At 49.0% G+C, this 19,232-nt stretch overlaps 1 protein-coding gene across 4 annotated transcripts in view; it reads right to left on the reverse strand.

Annotated features, from left to right (window-relative positions):
• The window catches only part of ITGA9 (integrin subunit alpha 9), a 355,609-nt gene that overhangs the window by 155,294 nt on the left and 181,083 nt on the right, over positions 1 to 19,232 (reverse strand). For all 4 annotated transcript variants that reach the window (XM_053221698.1, XM_053221699.1, XM_053221700.1 and 1 more), the window contains exon 17: positions 12,336 to 12,412. In XM_053221698.1, the coding sequence (XP_053077673.1) occupies positions 12,336 to 12,412 (77 nt within the window). The remainder of the gene's footprint in view (positions 1 to 12,335; positions 12,413 to 19,232) is intronic.

A 19,232-nucleotide genomic window follows, 5' to 3' on the forward strand; every position in this document is an offset into this window, starting at 1 on the left:
CTCCAAGAAGGCAAACATGAGAAGCCAGAGGGTCCGCCCTCCCCCGGCCCCATCTGTCTAACTGTGAAAAGAACTGCTAGTTCTCAGCTCACAGAGGAATTCAAATCCTCATCAGCCTTTACTTTAGTAGTTTCTGGAATCACTAAATCTTAGGACATCTGGAACAAATCAGGTCCACTCACTGTAACAACTGGATTAAGGACAAAGAATACTCGGATGGGTGGGGGGAGGGCACAAAGGAATTCCCCAAAGCTGTAGGCTGCTCAGAGGTCTGATGTCATAAGACAGGATGGCGGGCAGCGAAGTAGGACCCGACCGGGCAATGGCACGGTGCCACCCTCTACCCCACATACGCCGTTTCTTCAACCTGACCGCCACATACTCAGAATGTAAGAAGCTAATGCGTATTTCACGGAAGCTGGCAGGCCAGATAACTCAAGAGAACCCAAGTCAGCAGGGCCACTGTGGTCCCTTGACAAGTAAGTCTGTCGTGGCTGTAATTTCTCCTTGCTTCGAGCCCAAGAAGCAAATGGGAGACATAAATGGTCACAGACAATAAAACGTGTTGACATTACAAGCCTCCCTGGATTCGGAACTGTTCTTCCTGTGAGGTGAGCAGCCATAGGAACAAGGAGAAAACAGCTCTGCCCACCTGGGTCCTCCTGCCCACCTGGATCTCCCTGAAGCTAGAAACAAGAATACACATAGCAGATTCAGCACGTCCAACAACCACGAATGTGCCCCTCTGTCCACAACGTGGCTGCCACGTTCACCCCAAGCTCAGTTTCTCTGCTGTGGGCCTGAGGCACTAGTTTCCTTGAGCTCATCAAAGGTCTGACAGGACGTTACCTGTGCCTTTAATAACCCAAGAACAAGGAATGGATGTTTACGACAATAGCTTTCTGATGAAGTCCCCGTTGTGGGTATTACACTAAAAATCTCTCTACGCCAGTGGGCAAGGCAAAAATATTTGCTTCTCTAGTATGTATCTTTTCCTCTAATCAGGAAAAACTTCTGAACCGGGGTTTTTATGGCACCAGATGCTCTTGGTGGTCTACTGAAATGAATGGTCCCCTTATCAAAGTAATGTTTTAAAAATGCATAAAATGAAAAATCAGATTACAAAGAAACCAATCATACAAAAATATGATAATTATATTTTAAGATGTGTGGTTTAGCAATATGTGTTTTGTTTTGTTTTGTTTTAACAACATTAAGTAATAAGATTTGGCGGTGGGTCTAGTAACCACTGTAACTTTGAAGTAGGGGTGACGGTAAGTGATATTTTGAAATATCTTCAACATTGTAAGTTGATAGGAAAACATCAGTGATTTCTATGTGTGACAGTCACAGGTCCTGCTAGTATTCCTATGCTTTGGGGTCTATGTTCATAATCGAATAAAATGCTGCATTTCAGCTTGGAGCTAGTGAAAATAAAGATCTGATTGTTTTCCTCTTCAAGTTCACAGACCCCACGGACTCTATGCACAGGTCACTAAGGGGATGTGAACCCAGGCTAGAACCTCTGTCCTGTGGGTAGGTGGGAGGGGGGCTGGTTTAATGATGGGAAGGAGAGGCCACACTGGGGGAGTGAGGAGAGACAAGAATGACATTTTTGAAGGATGGACAATAAGATATTTGCAGCTGCTGTGGATTTCTTTCACCTCAATTCCACTGTCCCTGGATAACAATGAACCTGGGGAGGCTGGCGGGGAGGTCCACAAGTGAGAACCTTCTCCTTGGCTTAGAAGGTTAAATTGTTTGTGTTTTTCCACACTGGGCGTGGACAAAAGGAAACGCTTTAAAAATTGTCTTTCAGTTTTCTTCTTGAAGAAACACAACTGTTGCCAGAAGTAATGGCATTCACGTCTTGTTCAAATTTCATTATCACAGGAAACATTCTAGAAAAGAGCCCAGTGCTCCCGGCGAGGGAGGCTGATTTATTCCATCTGAGTATCATGTGTTCCCTCATGTACTGAGGACTCTAACTGCTTTCCGTTTCTACCACTCAGGACATTTTGCAGTGAAAACCATTTCTCACAGGGGTACCCCTCTCCTGTTATCCCTTGTGTCTGCACAGTCCTCCTTCTTTAAAAATTATTTTTTAAATGTTTATTTATTTTTGAGACACACACACACACACACACACACACACACACACACACACACACAGTGTGAGTGGAGGAGAGGCAGAGAAAGAGAGATACAGAATTTGAAGCAGGCTCCAGGCTCTGAGCCGTCAGCACAGAGCCCGATGCGGGGCTTTGAACTCACACACTGCGAGATCATGACCTGAGCCGAAGTCGGATGATCAACTGACTGAGCCACCCAGGCACCCCTGCATAACCCTCTTTAAAAAAAAAAAAAAGTCCCAGGGACAAAGCAACCAGAAGTAATCCTAAAGACACAGAATCCCACTCACCCCCTGAAGTGACCTCCTACACGTCACTCCACAGGCCTGGTTTTTAAAAATCCCTAAAACCTCTCCAATTCTGAGAGGGCAGGTGAAAAGTCCATTGGCAACTATTTCCCCCCACTGATACCTGACAAATACATTAGATTTAGTTTCCTCCTGAAACTCACAGTCTTAAAGAAAGAGATCTAAGAATGGACAAATAAAACCTGAGGTCTGAGTGCTACAGCCTGTCAGGTGGGTTTCTCTGGAAGCAGTCTCTCCCGGGGATTCAGGCGGTTCTATCAAGGGATGCCCTGAGGGGCAAGGGGCCATGGAAGGAGGACAGGCGGGGAAGGAGCTGAGCAGGACTCTGGTCTTGGGCAGGGTCTAGCCTTGGCCTGGTTCACATGGGGCACAAGGTACAGCATGGAATTAGCTGCACTTGAGATGGGGAGGCTGGCTGTTTTTACCCTAAATGAGTCCATCACTGGCTGAGAGCTGCCCCGGGGTGGGTATAACCTCCCAGGCAGGGCGACTGCTGTGAGAAAGGGCCATTCTCCAGACCAGAGGCGGGGCAGCTGGGGGCTCTTAGCAGCCAGCACTTACGGCAGCTGCACAGTAAAAGGGACCCGGGGGTGGCCCCAACAGCAGCCACGCAGCCTCATCACGTCTGGGTCAAGATCACCCAGCATGGAGTCAGAGGAGCAGGATCACGGAATCCAGAAGTCCTTGACACAGCATCTCCCTTCGCAGGGCAATCGCAAGGATCCGTGACTTCCGGGCAGGACATGCGACGCCCAAGCTTGTCACCTTTGGCTCTGGGGGAGGAGCCAGTAGCCGCAGGGGACAAAGCAAAAGGATGGTCCCTCCTCAGCTGCAGTTGTCTGTGGTTCTTCCTCTGTGGAGAGCAGCAAGGCCAATTTCTGATTTGCCAGGGGCCACATCAGATGGCTCAGAACAAACTGGGGAAAGATGCTACCAAGGGTGTGTTGTGTACCAAGGCAACAAGAAAAGTATGTGCGGGGGGCGGGAGGAGGGGGAGATTTACCTGTGGCAAGAGACCACAGACCCAGTCGCAGGACACACTGCAAAAGTCCTAGCACAGAAATAGCAGGTGGCTCCCTGTCTGCTCTCGGCTTGAGAAGCAAAGGATCTAGCTGCCACCTTCTCTTCGCTGCTCCTTTTCGTGGCTTAAATGTCCACGGAGAAGGAAAGTAACAGCCATATCACTTGGACCCTGTGGGAAAGATGCTTCCACATAAAACCTCCGACGGTTGGCTGTATTTGAAAGCCAAGGAAAATGCTACCAAATAAAATTTTATTAGGTACACCTGTGACGTAGACCCAGCCTCCCCAGGTCGCTCAGGAGGGAGGTGGGCTATGTGCAAGCCCTTTCCCAGCAGCGTCTGTGGTTGCCATGGTCACCCACAAGCCTGCCTTCAGCAGGATCCGTAAACTCCTTTCTGGATTCCCCAACCTCTCAGCATCCAGATGGAAAATCCCCATGTGTGCTCAGCTGGGGGAGGGCTGTCCCTGAAATCTAGTGTTTGTTGGGATAGATTTCTGCTGCTCTTGGGTGGGGGGAGGGAGGCGGGGTAGGTGGTGCTGAACACGAAGTGACCTCCCCTCCATGTTTTCAATCTGCCTAACAAGGGAACACGGTCAGTTCCTCAGGTGGTGACCCTGAGTTCACCTTTTCAAAGAATCAGTGACCCACTGTCCGCAACCTCACGCTGAGGCTGGTAGGCCATTTAGGAAACTACAAATCAGGTCCTCCCTGAGATAGGAAGGAAGTTCCTCAAGTCATTTCCACTTGGTTAGCGTTTGCGACACAGTGGGTGTGAAAGCGAGGCCAGGTTCCCCAAGCTGCCGTGGCTACTTAAAGACAGAGGCTATGGGTCTAATGGCTAGGACGCTAGACTGGGACTCAGGAACCTACCAGCAGGTGTTTTTCCTGCCACTGCCATTTAACTTTCTTTTTGACCTCAGGTAAGTGACTCAAATTCCTACCGGCTTCCTGTTCTACACCTGAAACCCTATGGTTCCAAGTACGTCCATGAAAGCCACCAACCACGAAGGACCTGTGAGCTGGGCTTGTTTCTGCCCTGCCTGAGTCACTTTAATGGGGACAGCATCTCAGAGCCACAGGGTGATCCTCTGTGCTCATCCCCAGACTGGGCTGGAGTCAGGGCTCCAAAGAAACACTTAGTCCAGTTCCACTCAGGTCCCTCCCAGGATGATGGAGGGGCCAGAGGTCTTATCCTCTGCCACTCGGATGTGCCATGGACACACCCTTACCTGTCTTTCCTGCTGTCCTCAGGAAAATGGGAACAAAGCTCCTATCCTTGTGCCTGGCTCTTGGGTTTGCTCTAAAACCAAATGCTCTTCAACATATGGGCAATACTTGCTTCTGTTTGCAAGAGAAGAGACAAAGGAATAGAATACAGACAAACGCAATAGGAAAGAAAGTTACCATAGTAATGGAGAATGTTGGGTATTTGGCAAAACATGGAAAGAAAGCATTCTCAGGAAGTTGAAGGGAAGGAGCCTGGGGGGGTCAAAGGTGGTAGAACACTCCTGCTAGAAATTCCAGAATAAATTCATTAACTGAGATTCTTTGAGAAAGTGGACATGGACATAATCCACGCACCTACTGCCCCCCTCAGACTGTTCCAAATGCCCTTGCTGACTTCCAGCTGCCAGTGTTTGCATCTTTGTATCCAAGGGTCTTTTTCCAGAGCCGGACAAGGCTGCTGCCTGCCACAGGTTGGGAGTGCTGGGGAATTAACTGTCCCTACCTTCCCAACCCGAGAGCAGCCCTCAACCAATGACCGTGAGTCAAACACCCCAGTCCCTTCACCCCTCTGCTGCAATGACTGTGGGGTGAGCGTTCTCCACCTTTCCTTCACATGTCCTTGCAGGATGAAGCTACTATCCACAGTGGTAGCCGGGTATGACGAACTGACTGATGGCCTCTGTTCACATCCTTTGTCATGTGACATTGCAGCCCCTCCCATCAGGAAGTCAAGTTTATGTCCCCATCCCTCAAATCCCGTTGGCCCTTTGGCTTCGCTTTGGCCTACAGAATGTGGCCACGAAACTAGACCTCACGAGTCTTTGTGCGTCGCTGTTCTAGATTTCAGACCCCTGCCACACAGTAAGAATAGGCCTTGGCTAGCCTGCTAGAGGATGAGAAACCTTGTGGAGGCCAATGGTGGAACCCCAGTCAACAATAAGCCAACTGCAAGCAGAGGCAACTAGCCAATCTAACCTTGGCTGCAGATCCATGAGGGAGCCCAGGAGACCCCCAGGCCCAAACAGCTGAGCCCAGCCTAAAGAGCCGACCCACAGAATCAGGAGATAAATAAATGGCAGTTGTTCCAAGGCATGAAGTTTTGGCACTGTTTGTTACACAGCAGTAAGTAACTGGTACATTGGTGTTGCACTGTGATACAGTGAATCTTCCCTATTTGTTTCCACCAAGCCCGGCATATCCACAGCGAGTGCTCTATTATTATTTGTCACATGCATGAATACACTAGCACTGTGTCACCTCCTGTCAGGTGAGTAGAAGCTATCTACCCTGGATCGATACTGCATCTTTCAGTCTCCCTTCCAGTGTGCGAATGTCTCTTTGCTTGCCTGACTCTGCTGATTACCTTCCCAGGGGCCTAAATCCTACCCTCTGCTTAGGTAACTCCTACCGAAGGACCACCCACATGTCCATTCAGCCTTGCTGTGTTCCTGAAATGTGGGAGACACGCCTGCTGCCCTCCATTAGGGAACCCACATCAGAGCAAAAGCAAACTCATTCTGAGAGAGGGCAGTAAAGATGAGCAGTCCTTTGACTCATTCAAATGCTCCTCTTCATTGGAGCATTTCATTTTTCTTTCAAGAATACACCCTTGAAAAAAAAAACCATCCCTGTTTCCAGAGACTCCAGAAACAGCCATTGCAAAAGCCAGCTGCTCCCAATTAACAAACTTCTTTTGCATCCCCCCACCTCCCCCAGATCTGGGACAGACGGCGAAGAGAAAAGAAACAGTAAATCACATGGTTGATACTCTGGCAAAGGGCACACATTTTCCGTGTTTCTGACCAGCCTCCAATCATGTTCTTTCATAAAATAACAACAACAACAACGATGATGATGTTATGATGATAATGACTGAGGAAACTGCTCACGTGACAGCCACGAGCTCATGGTCAAATCCGAGGCCTGCCAAGGAGAGGAAAATCCAACCTATGTGGATTAAGGATGGGCGACTCAATGCAGAGACCACCACTGACCCAGCAGGACGGGCAGTGGACCTCTCCAGGGAGAAGAGCTGTTGAACGGAGCTCCACATGTCCGACAGCACATGAGGAAGCATGAGCGGGGAACGGATGGAAGCCATCTTGAAAATGGCTTCTTTAACCTCTCCACCTCCTTTCTGAATGGAACTTCTCACACAGAGGATGACTCTCTCCCCAAGGTCCCCAGCCATGGTACTTCTGGTCCAGAGACAGTGGTATCAGACCCCAACAGCAAACAGTAGACATTCCCAGCCTCAATGACTTGAGCCAGTAACCTAGCTTTCCTGAGCATCTGTATCCTCCCCACTAAAAAGAGTGTAATAGTATTTATTTACTTCTCAGTGTCATGGAGAGGACTAGATGAAACAATAATGCTAACTCTCATTTAGTCAGTGCTTATTATATGCTACGTACTTCTGGAAGTACTTAAATATGTTTTAAGTCATTAAACACTTAAAATAACTTGCTAAGGTATTGCTATTATTTCTCCCATTTCATAGATGAGGGCACAGGTGCAGAGACGTTAAGCAACTTGCTCAAGGTTGCACGGCTGGTAAGACACTACGGTGTGCTTAATGTATACCAAATACTCTCTAGAGGATCTGGTGCACGGCAGGTGTTCCAGAAACAGGGGTCTCTTCCCCTTTATCAAACAAGACTTTACTTCTACTACCTGCGGTGCCATGGATGATTCTGGCCACTTTGCTACTTTTGAGAAGAATAATTTGTTTCAAGTTCTAAACAGCTCTCTGCGTGCAGCGAAACTCCTCTTGAAGCCTGATTTTTCATGGATGCAGTGGTCTCCCCGCCAAGGATTCTGGGAAATGCTCCTGACCCCCCACCCCACTGTGGTAATAGCATTGCTAAGGCTACAAACATTGGACCATTAAATGTGGCCACTAGATGGTTCTTCTAACTTCGTAAATATTTCACTGTGTCTCTTCAGTTCCCTTAAGAGTTCTTTCATTATTCCAGTTGGCGAGCCAGAAGGCACTGAAATGTTCCACTGGTCTCCTATGGGATGCATCTGGATAGACAGATAGATCAACTGCCATAGTCTATATTTCTTTTTCTTTATCTTAATCACACGTGATATAGTCTTAGGTACTGTAAGTATTCAGACAGACAAAACAAAACAGTTGCATCATTTTACAAATGGAGTTTTCAGTTCTGTTTAATAGAAACAATCTAAACAGCTTCATCCCTCTTCCTGGACATTTTGGAAATGGCATGTTTTGGAAATAGGCTCAAGACCATTAAAGACTGTGAACTCTAATTAAAGAGTTTGATTGCTTTAAGAGACAACAGGCCTGCCAGAATTCATGCTCTCCAGAGAGAAAAATAAAAACATCATGAGTCCCTGTCACAGATAGCATTTCCTGGCTTGATCCCCGGCCACTCTGGGGGACCCAATCATTCCCAGATGTCTTTCCCTCCATCCTCTCTAGACAAAGCCTCCTCAGTCTGGTGGGTACTTGGCTGCTTCCAGCCACAACACCTTGTCTACACCCTCCGCCCAGTCATTGGAAGGATCTTTCTCGGTTACCACTTGGCTTCAGCTTCTCAGTACAGTGGGTCACAGCGAACACGAGAGCCAGGTTCTAGAGACGCTATGAAATGCAAAAATCATGTCCAAGTTGCCCTTTTGAAATAGTTGGGGAGACACCATGGTCTGTGCCAGGGACGAAGAACTGAGATGGATGGCTGACTCAAAACCCAAGCTTTTGCTGAGTGGAAGAGAGGACAAAATGACCCATCCCACGTCAGTCTCTCTCAGTCTTGCCTCATCTCTCACTGTGTTCTCCTGACCCCCTCCTTCACTCCAGACACCTGCAGATCTCATGGGAATCAGCCCTCCACACTGCCATGCCTCTGCTCACATTTTCCCTCTGCCCAGGATGCCCGCATCCTCCTCCTCACTCCCTTCGTTCCTCCCCTTGGAAGCTGCTCTCTGGTCCTACAATGACCCATCTGCCTCTCTTCGAGCACTGACCAGGTGGTGCCACCATCACCCAGCTGTCCTCTCCAACCCACACTGTGCATGTCAGGAGAGCAGGGCACACACAGTGTTCATTTCTGCAGCTTGGAGCCCAGTTCTTGACTTGAACAATGAAGGGGTGTGCAACCCACCTGGGGCAGAAATGATAACCAGAGCAGCTGGTTTCTGATTCTGGCCACTAAGCCTTTGTCAACCAAATTCAGACCTTGGCTTCCACCAGCAGTTTATGGACTGTGCCTTCTCTCACTTTGTGCCTGGCTCTACATGAAGGTCCAGGGAAATGCAATGTAATTGGAACTACCATTTGGTTTTGTATCTTTCCCTATCCAATTACCAATTAATGTTTCTCTGATGACTCTTTTGGGGACAGCTATGGGCCCAAGATACAATGAAGGTTTAATGGGGGATCCAGACAAAAGGCTATTTTGAGAGACCAGGGGGTCTCCCGGGAAATAACGCATCCTAAGGAGAGGCTTAGACCTTTCATCCAAGGACACTGCTTCTGAGATTCAGAAAATCTCCCCACCCAGTCTAGGTCACATGTCTGAGTTGAGGATGACGGAATTATAAGAAAGAGACACAGAATCTGAAGCAGGTTCCAGGCCCTGAGCTGTCAGCACAGACCCTGATGCGGGGCTCAAAGCCACAAGCCGCAAGATCATGACTTAAGCGAAAGTCAGATGCTTAACCGACTGAGCCACCCAGGAGAGCTGCCTTCTTCTTTATGTGGTGGTACAGCAGATTGCCTTATGGGTCCCAATTTACCCCTCCCTATACTTATGCCCTTTGCTGTGTGACTTTGCAGTTCCTCTCACTAAAGGGGCACAGAATATGTTCCTTTCCCCTGACTTTGGGGTTGACCATATGACTTGTTGTGACCAACAGAATAAGGCTAAAGTGAGAGTACACCAGGTCTGAGCCTAGACCTTAGGGTTACTGCATGTTTCTGCTTGCCCTCTGAAGTGTCACCTTGCCATGAGAAGAATATGCCCAGGGTGGCCGACTGGCTCCAGCAGGACAACGAAGGACACGTGGAGCGGAGCTAAAGTGGATCACCTGAGCCTAGCAGAGATCAACCTCCCCTCCGTTCACCCCCACATGCACGGACGAGTCAGTCAAGATCCAGCTGAATCTGACCCTCCACCGACCTGAAGATCCACGAGAATAAATGATTGCTGTTTTAAGCCCTTGAGTTTGGAGACACTTGGTTACGCAGCATTCTTCTGTGGCTGTAGCTAGCTGATGCATAGGGGGGCTGGGTCCTGGCCATCATACCCGTCATTCTCAAATGATCAATTAATGGGCTCACAGAGCAGAACTCATTCTGATCAACACCCCTGAGGGGCCAGGGAGGGGCAGTGGGGGCAGTTTTAAGCACAAGGTGTCTTATTGACCCTGAGCTTTGGGTTTTTATCTTAATACATGAAAAGTATAATTGAACAGAGATAGATTTGTCCATATCCATTAATGGGCAGCGAGAACATCAGGACTTCTGTAACCTAATATTTAACCTTGGAGCAAGTGACATTTTCCCACCGCTCAGGGTTTTCTGATCCAAAACAAATTTCCAACATTTACAGTCTGCCTCAAGACAAAACAAATTCATAGATTTTTGTTTCATGTTACTGTTTCCCTAAAACACTTTTTGGAAGACCTATTTAAAACTAAGAGTAATGACCTGATAATTTATGAACTTTCTGTAGAACTGGTTTCTCTTTCCAGAAAATTCTTCTTAATGTTAAAAAATTCCAATATCCATTTCATTCATTTGAAGTAATCTTCTAAGCTTGGCAAAACACATGCCATTTTAATGCACTATTCTTATCCTAAGTAAAAGTAATGTGAATTAACATTTAAGTGGTTTAGGGAGTATTGTTGGGGGAGGGGAGGGTGTTACACCATCTTCCGCCCAATAAATGCAAACAAAAGAATCTTACTGTTACTTTCCTTTGATGACTAATAGATTATTTATCAACATAAGTAAGCATTCCACTGCCGTCACTGATAGACGAGGCACTGTTGGACTGAGGTTCAAGAGGGGATATTTCTTACATCTCACCCAAACGTAACTTTCATGGTTACAAATACGGGACAGAGGCGCCTGGGTGGCTCAGTTAGTTAAGTGACTTCTGATTTTGGCTCAGGTCATGATCTCAGCCTGGTGAGATCAAGCCCCACGTTGGGCTGCACACTGGGTATGGAATCTGCTTGGGATTCTCTCTCTCCCTTTCTCTCTCTGTCCCTCCCTCACTCTTTCTTTCTCTGTCAAAAACAAAAACAAAAACAAAACCCAGGGACGCCTGGGTGGCTCGGTTGGTTGAGCATCTGACATTGGCTCAGGTCATGATCTCATGGTTCGTGGATTCGGGCCCCACCTTGGGCTCTGTGCTGACAGCTCAGAGCCTGGAGCCTGCTTCAGATTCTCTGTCTCCTCTCTCTGCCCCTCTCCTGCTGGTGCTCTCTCTCTCTCTTTCTCTCTCTTTCTCTCTCAAAACTGAATAAACATTAAAGAAAATTAAAACAAAACCAAACCCAAAAAACAAAAAAACAAATAAGGGATATAGTATGACATTTTAGAGAATAACCATCACAAGTGATGACTCTGTGAGAAATGGTAACAGACACCTGGAGAGACTTTCTGGCCCCCAGGCTAAAACAATCTTTCAGAAGAAACTGTCCCAAAAGGACACCATTCTCTGAAATGTGGCCAGATGACTCAGGATCAGCACCTTCGTCGTACAAGAAATCTAAAATAAAAGGTTGGCAAAGAGGAAACAGAAGGCCTCTGTGTGGTCTACCCTTGCCTGGGGACCCACATATGGTGGGAAGAAAGCCTGAAACAATATGGACTGTTTACTTGAGTCAGGACAGCCTGCCCCTCTCCTTCACCCCCTTCCTCCATAGAACCTTTACCTGTTGTTAAAGCAAATGCCACTGTTAAGTGCCGGGTGGTGGGAGGGGGGGGGGGGGTAGTTTTTTTCTTTTTTTTTTTAAAGAATCTTTATATAACAGTAAGTCGAATTACAGGAACTGTCCCAATTAAATACTGGCAGTTTCTTCTGGTTCAACCTAACACAACGAGTCAACAAAAAATAGCTCCTCCTTGGGGTGCCTGCGTGGCTCAGTCGGTTAAGCGTCCGACTTCGGCTCAGGTCGTGTTCTCGCGGTTCGTGAGTTCAAGCCCCGCTTTGGGCTCTGTGCTGACAGCTCAGAGCCTGGAGCCTGTTTCAGATTCTGTGTCTCCCTCTGTCTCTCTCTGCCTCTCCCCCGTTCATGCTCTGTCTCTCTCTGTCTCAAAAATAAATCAACGTTAAAAAAAAATTTTTTTTAATAAAAATAAAAAAATAAAAAAATAGCTCCTCCCTTCCCCCCACGTCACACAGATCCAGGAATGAGAAACATGGGCTACATTGGGAGGTATGTGGAATTGTAAAGAAAACAAAAAGTGAATCATCCCATCCGTATGACAGCTATTGTGAAAATGCTCGCAGAACATACACTCTTTTAAGCTGTAAGACACCCTTGTCACCCACCAACTCTAGTGACCCTCTTCGGTGGGGAAATGGGCACATTCCGGCTTTGGGCCTGGAGGCAAGACACTCTGGAAGCTCTCAGAATGAGGTCGTGGGAGGAGCCCCGAGTTACCTGGAGAGCAACAGCTGGCCCCGAAGCTGCAGGTCTGTGGCACAGTCCTCTGAACGGCAATTCCTTTCGAAGACGGTCTGGGGAGAGAACAGGAAGGACAGGATTTAACGGCAAAGGAGTACACACCAGCCAACCACGTCCTTCTAGATGGGCGGGAACTCTTCCCGGGGAACCGCACCCACGCCCTCCCCTCCCACGGAGCCAGGCTCCAAGAAAGCCCAGTCGTCGGTGGCCTTGACTGGGGAGCGCGTTCCTTATCTGATTCACTTCTCAGTGTGCGGAGATGCTTCTTCGGGTGGTTGCCTCAACACGGGTACATGGCAGGTGTCCTTTCCACCTGTGAGAAGATCTTTAAATGCTCTCAGATGTGAGTTTGTAAGAGTCCAGTCGTGTAAAGAATTCTTCGACGACAGCGGGGTCATTGTCTTCTGTCCGCTGTCTTGGGAAGTGGGGAGGCAGAAAAATCTCTGCTTGACGTGGGTTCCGCCTGAGCGATGGGATTTTATCATCTTAGTTTCAAAGAGAAAAGTCAAAGGCAATGACGCCATTAGGCTGAGGGCAGCACACCGGGGCGGAAGGGACCCTTTCCCGTGTCTCGGGGGTGGGGAGACAGCCTCTAACCCACAGTGGGCCTCCACGGCCAAAGCCCCACCCAGTGCTGGGGCCTAATGCTCGGTGTGTCCAGAGGGCCTGCGCTGTGTTCGGGGCTGGGCCTACCCGTGGGGGTTGGCAGGGGAATCGGGAGCGGCACTTCAGGAGGAGTTACGGCTTTCCCCTACGGCCCACAAGCAGGCTTGCCGATGTCTCCCTCAGACTGCTCTCCAGCTCTCGTACGTGTCTAATCTACGGACAGCAGGTTCCCTGTGTTCCGGACTGACAGACGCTGCTCAGTATTGTTAAGCGGCTTTGATCACTGTTGGATTTTGGAGAGAAGAGCCTGTTGTCATTTTTTAGTTGTAAATCATTCACTGTTAAACCTCTCCTCTGTCACTGCTCGTGTCTGGGTTTTTTCCCACCACAGAAAACGGTTCCCGGTGATTTGCTCCCCTCCCACAGGGTACGTCCAAGCGGCTCTCGGAACGCCAGTGCGCACTCCGGTGAACTTGCTGGCCAGCAGAAAGTCTAGACCTACCAGACAGAGTAATTTTGCCCTATGGAAATTCATACTCCTGTGTCAAACTTCCAGAAGAATAAAGCGCCCCAGCCAACATTCCCTGCCTTGATTGTGGCGGGGGAGAAACTCACGGAAGGCTTGGGCAAAAAAGGAAATTCCCATGTTCTTTTGGACACTACTGGGGGCAGGGAGACAGCCAGACTTCCAGGAGACTTCAACAGAAGACTGTTGAATAGAAGCGCTTTGTTTCCCATCTCAAGCAAGGAGAGAACAGGACGAAGAGGATGTGGGCTACAAGGATAACTCAGGCGAGAGAAGCGGGCTCTCCAAGGGCAGGAATGAGGGAAAAGCACCAAACGTGACTTTACCATCAAGCTAACGAAACCGAAGCCTGAGGGTCTCTCGCTGTCAAGCCCTGACAGAGGCCTTTTACCTAACTTTTTCTTTGATAACTTCACATTTTTCTTCAAGAGGACTTTCCTCCCAATTGAATAAGCTTCAGGCCAGCTCTGCCCCTGCTGACAGGCTCCTCCTCTGCACCAGTCCGTCCAGTGTCACGGGGTCCCCAGTTCCTCCACCTGGTTCACCCGCCGTGTGTCCTCCCATCCTGCCAGGAGCAAGTCAATACCACGTCTCTGAGCCCCTTCCCCAGGAGCTCAGGCTCCCGCCGTCAGCTCTGGCAACCCTGGGCACTTTCTCCTGCTACTGGTCATCTCAGTCGTAACTCGTTGATTGGATCACTACATGTTTCCTGTTTATCTCCCCTGCTAAAATTATGCTCCTTGAAGACGGGGACTCTATTGGTCTTGTTCACCTCTGTGCCGGTCCCTAGAGCCTGGCAGTTGAAGTTGCTTCGTGCCACATGGAGGACCACACGGTGCTCTGAGAGATGGGGTGACCCCTGAAATGGGGAGCCTAAAGGTGGATGCCCCGATCTGGGTCAACGCTATTATACCTTCTGCTCTCTATTTCCTGTCACTGAAACTGGCTGAAGTCTTCCAGTGCTGCTAAATTTCCATCCAATAAAGACAAGAACTAAGTCTTCCATAAATAGATAGATATGCATACACACGCAGGGGTATGTATACATACATACACACATACACGTATATACACAAGTTATGCAATCGCTTACACTCACCAGCTAAAATTAAGCACAACCTATACTGAGAAGATAAAGTACCAGCTTAGACATTAGCCAGGACTCAATTTCCACAGTCATAAAAGGAAAATAAGCCAAGGCTTTAGGCAAAGACCCTCCCAAGCTGGGGATGCACTTGTCTTAGAGGTAGAGCAGTAAAGACCGAGGGATCAAACACCTGCCTCACGCAGCAGGGAGGCTGAAGTGGAATCTCAGATTCAACTCTGGACCTGGATTTGTCTCTCTGGGCAAACGACCATTTTGTTTCCTGAGGAACTGAAAAGCACGTCCCAGGACAGAACAGGGGCAGACTGAAGCCTCAGAATGCCAACTGGCAACACTGAGTTTCCAGAAGCAAGTAAAAACTACTTCTCCTTTACTAAGTACAAAGCGTACAGGTTCCCTGTGAAGCCAATGGGCCAAATTCCCAATTTCCCTCTCAGGAACGACCCCAGCGCCAACCAGGGCCTCCGAAGAAATTCCTCTGCCCACTTTCCCCCCCATCTCCCTAGTCTTCCGGGCAAACACAAGCTTGGCTGTTCGAATCGGACAAATCCCCCGCCGGCTTGGATGCCTCCCGCCTCCCTCTAGCCTCCACCTACTGGTTGGCAAAGCTGGGTCAATGTCTCTACCTGGAAGAACCTTTCTGGAAAATACAATCAGATCTGAGGAGCCATCACCTCTCATTTCTCTCGGGTTAAAGGAGGCAAATCCTTTCTCTCAGGAGAAAGCTGTTTCCTGCCTCAGATTTTGGTGACTTGTAGACTAGACATCCAGTGGCCTCTTCAGCCCCAAGGACCAGATTTCCTTGTTGGCTCCTTCCTCACCCTGGTCTCTCGGGGGAACAGTTTTCTTTTTCAAACGCTTTATCCAGCTTCTCCCCAAATCCTTACTCTGCTTCGTTTCGAACAGGGTTGGCAGACTTTTTCTGTAAAGGCCATCTAGTAACTACTTTTGGCCTTGTGAGCCACCTGGTCTCTATTGCACCTCTATTCATAGTGGCATGAAAGCAGCCATATGCAATATGTAAAGAAACAGGCGTGGCCGTGTCTCAATAAAACTTTATTTGTAAAAGCAGGCAGCAGACCAGAGTTGGCCTGCAGGCTATAGTTCGTGGCCTCCTATTCTAGAATATTTATTTGGCTATTGGTTTCCTCATTCCCTTCGGGCCAGAAAAAAAAAAAAAATACAATGAACCCTGCTGAAGTTACATTTCTCTCTGACCCAGAGTACAGAGGCTGGAGCTGGGAGTGCTTTCTTCCCAATGCCGTGGCCACCGAGGCCAAGGCAGCCCTGGATGTGTGACTCGGGGCTGGCAGCTCAATGGCTGTCCTGGCCAAGGCCGACTTCAGACAGGACATTGGTCTAGATGCTCCAGCCTTGGGGTGCCCATTTCTCCTACTCAAATCTGCACTGGAAAAAAATCTCCCCTTCTGATGTAATAGGAAGTAGGATTCTTCGCCTGTTCCAGCTGTCGTGTTCACAGGAGAGTCAATTTCTTGGACTTGGGTGATATTTGCTTTAAGATATATAAATATAATCATTGACACAGATACATACTGTTTACAGGGTTGCTGTGGCAACCACATCCATGCTGAGGCCTGAGAAAATTGGGACAAATGGACTGGGTGGGAATACATGCTTGTGAAATCCCACCCCAAGGGGACCAAACAAGAAGACTATTTTTAAGCTAATGTGAGCGAGGCATTTCCTGATGGGCAACGTGGCTTTGCAAAGGGTCTCTGCCTGGATGATAGGAGGAACATTTCGGAACTTCTCTTCCTCCCACAGTTTTACAGAAGCTCCCGGAGGCCCTGGCCACATGTAAATCATGTCTGCAACCCGCAGCACCTGGTACCGTGTTAAAAAACTGTTTGTGTAAATGCCATGACCGGGAGTGCAAAAGGTTTCTCTTCCCGATTCCGTTTCAGCGGGCTCTTTTTCCAGAACCCAGCACTGTCTTTAATGTGACACACTGTAAGGGCTCTGGGTAGTCCCAGAGATTTCTCTGTTCAGCCCTGTGCCCGGATGAAGAAGGGAGATGTCTCACTGCCTGGTATTTACAATCAGGTCATACAGACAGAGTGGCTTTCTAAAAGCTAGCACGTCCAAAGGACCAAGTGAACGACAAAGACGTCATAAAATTAAAGTGGAGGAACTCCTTCTAGCTCAGGGTCTGTACAGACTGTCCTTTTAGATTTTAAAATCGCGGGACGGCAAATACTCTACTGGTTTTCCTCGAAACACAGACACAGCACGAGTTTTGCTTTACAGAAAACCTGGAGGTGGCTGAGTTCTGTCTGAGGGCATCCTTTGGTTTGCTCCATGACCCTGCACCTCGCAGAACAGAACCCTCTGCCTCAAGACAGCCTTTCCGCGATCCAGGTCAACCCCTGTGAACAACGGAGTGGAGAGCTGAGCTGGCCCACCTGGGACGGCAACTGGGATCTGGACTCACCTGGATTCCAGGACTGCCTGGGGCTGGGTGGTCTTTTACAGGCCACATTTCATGTCCCCTTACAACCTCCGACCTTTTTTTTTTTTTTAACATGAGTCACTAAAGGCTGTCCTTGACCAAATTCAGGTTTTTTTTTTTTTTTAATTTTTATTTATTTCCGGGGGGGGGGGGGGGTGGGTGGGCGGAGAACAAGGGGACAGAGGATCCGAACAGGCTCTGAGTTGACAGCAGCAAGCCCGACTCGGGGCTCGAACTCATGAACCGTGAGAGTACGACTCAAGCCGAAATCAAGAGTCGGACGCTCAACCGACTCAGCCACCCAGGCGCCCCAACCTCTGACTTTTAGTATCAGCCATAAACTTGCTTCTAGGGACCTTCTGCCTCCCAGGACCAGAAATGCTCTCACCCTTGATGTTTACCCAGGAATCTTTTGTGTTCTAGGCTTCACTTATTATTTTTTAAAACGGTTCCTACTAATCAGTCACCAGAGGCAGAAAACAGAGCCGGCAATAAAGGTGCTCATGCCGTCAGAGCAAAGGAAGGCTATGCTAGCCGTTATTTCTCAAAGCTGCGGAGCCAGACGCAGGCAGGCAGGCTGGGGGTGCGAAAGATACCCTCAAACTAGACAGGCTGCTAGTAAGACCGATCCCCACACGCTCACGAGAGCCTCACCTTGGTGGGGCCCCAGGTGGAGCTCTGAGCAAATGCCTGGCCTCTGACTTCCTCAAACACCGTAGGAGAGAACAAGGGAGGGGTGGATGTTTCCTCCTCTGCCAGAGACCGTCCACTGGACACACGCCCTCGTTCGTTTATATACACTCCGCAGGCTTGCGGGCGAGGCTTTCCGTTAGGCAGAATGGAAGAAAGAAAACCCGACAGGCCTGAAGATTTGGGGGAAAAAAAAAGCACTGTTTTCCCCTACAAAGAGTTTGGGAGGGTCAGGAGATGCTCCTTCCATGAGTTGCAAAGAGGAAGTGCCAAGGAAGAAATTTTGCAGATGGAACAGGTCACTCCTGGGGACAACCCAGCCTTTGAGAGACGGGAGTCCCCTCTCCTCTGCTTTCGGGGTTGACCCTGGAGGAGAAGCCAGAGACACAGGGAGGTAGCTAGGCTTCCGCGGTCAGTGGGGGCTGAACTACCTGTCTGCCTCACACACACTTGAAGTAGATGGCTTTCACACGTGTTTCACTACGGTGCCCTTTCTGAAAAGATTGCCCAGAAGCTGTGCCAAGCAGCTGATGCTGGCAAAAGTGGGGCTGATCTGGTTGGAAGAGGGATGGGGTGGAAACTTCTTCCTTTAACCGCCCCCCCTTCTCCTCCTCCGCTGGGCCAAACTGCTCCCCTGAATCCAGGTGCCTAATCTGCCCCCCGAGATTGGATGGTCCCTGACACCTGTCTGGCTCCGATGTCTGCGGTGACATGCCCTCTATCTTCCACCCTCCGAACCACCCAGCTTTCCACCGTTCTGCAGAGACTTCACACATGATAACGAAAATAAACCTCAGAGCTGGCATTTCGACGCAGCTGGGCACCTCACCTGGGAAAGTATTACCTCACGTCCAGGCTGAACAAACAGTGAGTTCTCACAGGCATGGGCTCTGTTTCCACACACACAGGCGCTGAGGGGTCTAGGGTGAGGGGTGGGGGGACAGATGGTGACGATTTCCAGTACAATGGAGGCCCAAAGTCTACGGCTTCAGCAGAATTAAAAATTAACGTGGGAGTAAAACAGCTCACTTTTCACTTGAAAGGTGACAAAGTGAGTATTCTCAACGCAGGCGATGCCTCTTCTTTTACTGGGTGTATTTCCTCCATCTTGTTTCTTGGGAAGGACATCCACACGTGCACGAACGTACTATGGTTGTTAGGTGAATCTCCCTAAAGCACACGCCATGTTCTCCTGCCTGACCGGAATTCCCAGAGAGATCAGAAAGCGCGTTTTCCAAAGTGACACAGCTTTGCTGCATGTGTCAGTGAAGAAACTCTGATAGGATGTCCAACCTCCGTGGGATGACCCGGCCTTGTGTTCTTTCAGAGGCTGTCCACCGAGATACGTTTGCTGAGCGCCCACTGATCCAGACCCTGTGCTAGGCACTAGGGATCAGCAGACGATGAGGTAAAATAGACCCCTGCCCTCTTGAGCCTCCACTCAAGTGAGGGAGACAGAAAAGCAATTAGACAAAG

Source organism: Acinonyx jubatus, chromosome C2 (assembly GCF_027475565.1).
Source record: "Acinonyx jubatus isolate Ajub_Pintada_27869175 chromosome C2, VMU_Ajub_asm_v1.0, whole genome shotgun sequence".
Taxonomy (NCBI): domain Eukaryota; kingdom Metazoa; phylum Chordata; class Mammalia; order Carnivora; family Felidae; genus Acinonyx; species Acinonyx jubatus.